The sequence below is a fragment of the Artemia franciscana genome, unplaced genomic scaffold, assembly GCF_032884065.1.
Source record: "Artemia franciscana unplaced genomic scaffold, ASM3288406v1 Scaffold_7956, whole genome shotgun sequence".
Lineage (NCBI taxonomy): Eukaryota > Metazoa > Arthropoda > Branchiopoda > Anostraca > Artemiidae > Artemia > Artemia franciscana.
This window is the reverse complement of record NW_027067975.1, coordinates 2,504-7,660: the sequence shown is the minus strand read 5'-3', so window position 1 is coordinate 7,660 and position 5,157 is coordinate 2,504. Positions and strand designations below refer to the sequence as shown.

Sequence of the window (5,157 nt, the reverse complement as noted above, 5' to 3'; positions counted from 1 at the left end):
TAATATGAAATGTAAGGGCCAGATAATTGTGAAGTTATTTACATCACAAAAAATATCTAGATGTTCGATAATTAGTTCTTCAATTAGGGGGTGATTCTTCTTGGTAATTTTGTCAAGTATTGTTTTAAATGTTATTGATGAGAATTTTCTTATATATTCATAACCCTCCTTAACTACTTCTTCTGAAAATTGACAATTTAACATTATATTCATCATATCCCTGATTAAATAGTTTTTAAATATGATTGGTGTCCTTAAAAATTTATAATTTAGATTCTTTACGGCATCAATAATTAAGCTGTTCCACGTTGCTTCGTTTAATTCATAGTTAAACCTGTATAAATCGGGTAAACTATAATAGGTAGCACTAGGTTTTTGTTCTAGGGGTTTATATTGTGTTTCATTTTTTTTTAGATTAGGGTTACTTCGTGTTTTTTTTATAGGCATTTTGTTAGTTTTATTAATTAAGCAGAATATAACAATTTACCTGTTATTGTGGGAATAAGTTGTGGCTTATCTAGAAATAGTATTATATTAAATTAGAATTTAAATTAATTTATTTTTATAGGGTCTTTTATTAAAAAAAATTTTTTTTTTTTTTTTAACAAAGTATATTATTATTTATACGCAATTCCAACGAAATCTTGCTTCAAGATAATAATGGTCTGATCCATTTAGATTATTCGGTAATGGTCCTATTTTTAAGCAGTCCTTGTATGTTGGGAGACGAAGTCTTTCTAATAGTATTAATTCTTGTTTCTCATGTTTGTTGAATTTTTCGTCAATATTACTGTAGAGAATATAGTCAACTAAGTTGTGACAAATCGAATTCAAACGAACTTTTGGAAATTCATCTGAATTATAAACACTTTTAAAGGCAAATTTATGCGTTAATGTACCGGATGAAAAAAATTCTTCTTCAATGCAGTTATCACGTTTTATTTCTTGTAAGTATTGACAAGAATCAGAAATATAAAGCTCCTTTGGGAGGAAGGTTTTCCCAATTTTTTGTGAACCACAGTTAGTTAATTTTTTTATATCTAGATGTTCATACTTAAGCCTTCCTTGGCTTAAAAAAGAGTATAATTTGCTTGAAGGGGTGAAATTCAAATCACCACAAAGGATAACTGGAGGGTCGTTAGTTATTTTGCAAACAACGCGGTTAATTTCTGCTAGAAGTACTTGGAGTTGGGCTAAACGCACATCTTCTCTTTTGCGATTGTATAACAAATGTGTGTTTACAATGCATATCTGTTTATCCGGGTTCTTAAATGGGGTGAGAATAGAAATAAGTGCAATGTTATCTCGATTAAGTAAATCTATTCCATTCTTTAGCATTTCTAAGGAATGATTTTCTTTTAGACTAAATTTACATTTTTTAAAAAAGGTGGCACACCCATCAATCTTTTCTTGGGTTTTTTGTTTAAACACTCCGTCATACCCCTGAGATTGAAAATACGATAAGTAGGTATTATAATAGTAGTTAGTATCCACTTCCTGTAAGCATACAATATCTGCATTTGACATTTTGAATTGGTTAAAAAGTCTTTTTTTCCTATCTGGCCATTTTAAATTTTCTTCGTTACAATTATGGTACAAATACGGCATTGTTTCGATATATCCTTGAGCTAGTACATTATATGACATAATTGTAAAATCTAAAGATTGAGTTTCTTGGTTTTCTTTTGGCCCTTGACATTTTCTTGGAGTTTCCCACTTTCTAATTTCCGTTAGATTCATTTTCTTACAATCCTTCCGTTTTTTGGACTTTGAACTACAAATCAGTACCGTTTTGTTTGAGTTTTACTAATTATTTGGTGTTAATCAGTATTATTATTAAGCAGTATATAAGTTTAAGGTTACCTGTTTGGCTTGGTATTCAGTTGATGATCTGGAAATATTATGGTGTTAATTTATTTATGTCAGAAGGACTCTGCGCGTCGTAACCATTTAATGGACATATTTATTAAGTATAAATTGATGTCTTGAGCTAGTTAATATTTTAAGTATTAACTAGGTTATTAGGTAAACCTAATAGTTTCTATATAATGAATATAAAGTGATTGCACTTTTTAACTTTTTTTTTTTTTTTTTAATATAAACAAAATTACTTGACAAAATAATTTGGTATCAGATAAATTTTTAAACCTACCACTGAGTTGGTCTCTGTGATTGGTTAATTCTTTAAATGCCTTTGGGGAACCTTCGTCATAATTGGTTAAATCAAAAGATGGGTGGTAACTTTTTCTCGGTTTGAAATTCGCTAGGCGGTCTTTTAAAATTCTTTTAAAACTGCTACAGGTCTTTTATGTGCAATTACACTTTTGTCATGCGAAAAACGTTTGTAGGGTGTTATAATTAAAGTTCATTTCTTGGTTGTAAAAATTATTCTTACATTAGTAGACGTACCTTAAGGGTTATTTATTATACAATGCATATATTGTATTTTTTATATGTCACGAGTCTATTAGATAAAACGTCTATTTGCGAATTTCACCTTCACACGTAACTGGCAATTTTGCCTTTCAGAGATCTGTAATTTTGCCAGGTTACAAAATATGTTTCGTTTTCAATGCTAGTACGCGCAGATAGAGTTGTTCATACTTTAAGGTTTTAGGATTTATACTATAATAGAATCGGCATTTTTTTTTTTTTTTTTGCAAGACGAAGCTAAAATTTGGTAAGATTTAAATTTTTGTGCTTTTATTATTTTTTTTTTGTTGCTGTCCTTTATTTTTTTTGTGTCTGTCTGGTGATAAAAATGGATTGAGCTTTAAGTTGATTTCGTAATTATAATTATTTTAAAAGGATAAGAATTTTTATACATAATACAAAAAGGAGTTTGATTTAAAAGATACCCTGTGAGATGCTTATTTTTATATTTGTAAAAGAAAATTTTTATTTTTGATAAAAGGCATACATAGGTTAGTTGCTTTGCCGTTAGTGGCGTAAAGGGTTATTAAGTTTATAGCAATGATATATTACCTGTTAATTGTATTATCTATTATATATTCTCGTTCTCATTTCTTCCAGATTTCTTTAGTTGGTTTCTTTGTTGAATTTGATTTCGGATAATATTTGGTAATAATTTTCTTCGTTTTTTGGACTATTCATGGAACAGAACTGAATGCTTTTCGCGGTTTCGAATCCAAATTTCATGTTTTTAAAAATAGACGTTATTGATGGTGGTAGTTTTTTTGCCATCCTTCTTAGCCTCGCGACTTTTCTGAGATTTACTAACGTCAAATGAGGCTTCCAACATTCCTGGTCTGCGAGTTGTATTCCGGTTATACTGATTTCTTTAGTAATTCTTTCTAAAAGAGGACTTAAGCGAGCTTTAAATTCTGTCTCATTATTTAACTGGGCATACAAAATTTGTTCTGAAAATTCTCCGACGCCTTGGAAGTCGAGTATTATTTGATTCTCACTGAGTTCCTGTTGAAAGGCAGATATTGCCTTTGCGAAAGCATTTTTTGTTAATTCGATTTCACTATTATTTTTTAGGTGGATGACCATTAGTGTAACGTGAAAAGTACTTTGTTGAATAAGGGCTTGCGATAAACTAGGGTCTATATTAATCATGTAGTTTTGTACCTCTGAGGCCTTTCTTTTTATTTGCGCGCTTTTGACTTGAATTGCGAAAAAATAATTTGGTGGTTGGTTACTCATTTTCCTTGACTTTCTTGGCAGATATCGCCCGGTTTCTAAAAAAATCAAGTTACATTAACTTAATGTTTTTTAAGTTGGTACTCTAATCCAATTCGTCTGAACCTCCAACGCACAATGTGTCGAAAAGTAATACATTTTGTATCATAGCCTTTCTATCATTATGCCTTGGAATATCCCAACTCGGAAATAGAGTAGTAGAATCACAGGAGACAATTTTTATTTCTGCACATTAGAAGGAAAGAAATGAGTAAAAGAAACTAATTTATCGATATTTTACTGTTTAAAAGTGATATTAGTTAGATAAAATTTGAACAATCTAGTTCATGGTCATTTGAAATATTTATTATTGGCCCTTGGCTCGAAAATTGATTTATTTCAGATTTTAACAGGTGTGGAGTCATAAAAGTCAATCGATATTCTTGGTTGTTATTTCCACGAATATCTTCTATGTGTAGTAAATACCGTTTTAGGGATTCGGGGAGTACTAGGTTAGTTAACGTATAGTGAATGTCGGTTTTTTTCATCATAAAGCGTATGTTTTTTCTGCACAATTCCTTTAAACTGGGGTTGTTTGGAGTAATACAAACTCTTTTGAAAATCAGTTGTTTATGAAAACATAGCGGGCTTATGCAATTTATTATTTTTTCATATATTAGAATATCCTTTCCTTTTACTAGTTTTGACCCAATGTTTTCGTCTATTGTATAAAACTTAGTAATTAAGCGTTTTAATAGCTCGTATTGTCCTAGATATAAGTGATGAATAGAGTTATTAATCCAGTAATAATTTACATTGTTATTTTTGTAGATTTTAAGGAGTAGATCTTTGTTAAATAGCCTATAATCTACCTCCATTAGCATTTCTAAGAACTTTGAAGGCCAAGGTAGCTCGAAATTTTCTTCTTCAAGTGGTGTTAACCAAAAATTTTCACATATTAGGGACGCGATTAATGGATATTTCTTTTTGGGGATTGAGCAAAGAAGTACAGTAAAATTGTATAGGGCGAACCTGTGCCTGTATCCGTAGTCTTTTCTCATTACCTCTGGCGAAAAAGTACTTATTAGTAATATGACCATTATTTCAATTATCAAACTATCGCTAGGTATAATTGGAACGTGCAGTAAGGAACGAAGTAAGTCGTAACGCAAATTTTTTACTGCATTTTTTACTGCTGATTCTAATATTTTTTCGTTCGTTTCATGGTTTATTTTTGAGAGATCTGGTAGACTTTGGGTTTTGTTTGGAAGCCAAAAGTCTTGTCTTGAGGGTGTTTGGTTTATGACGGGTTCTAGGGGTCTTAGAACATTCTCTAAGGTTCTATTATGCGACATTTCCTCTGGTTAATATAAGCTGTTAGTTGAGTGAATTTTTTTTTACCTGATTTGGTCCCTCTGGTTACAGATCTAAAAAAAATTATTTGTACTTTAGAATTTTAAAATTTTTTGGTATGCAAGTTGTTTTTGTAAGCGTCTTTTTTAGATTGTTTAG

General features: G+C 30.4%; 1 protein-coding gene across 1 annotated transcript; it reads right to left on the bottom strand.

Moving 5' to 3' along the window:
- Nucleotides 1–8: 8 nt before the first annotated feature.
- Nucleotides 9–2,696, bottom strand: LOC136043661 (protein angel homolog 2-like). The gene has a single exon (XM_065728557.1). The coding sequence runs from the start codon at nt 1,738–1,740 to the stop codon at nt 622–624; it is 1,119 nt and encodes a 372-aa protein (XP_065584629.1). The 5' UTR covers nt 1,741–2,696; the 3' UTR covers nt 9–621.
- Nucleotides 2,697–5,157: the final 2,461 nt, after the last annotated feature.

Bases quoted from the DNA above. Each gene is read 5' to 3' on its own strand.
- LOC136043661 (XM_065728557.1), bottom strand. From the start codon at position 1,740: ATGAATCTAACGGAAATTAGAAAGTGGGAAACTCCAAGAAAATGTCAA.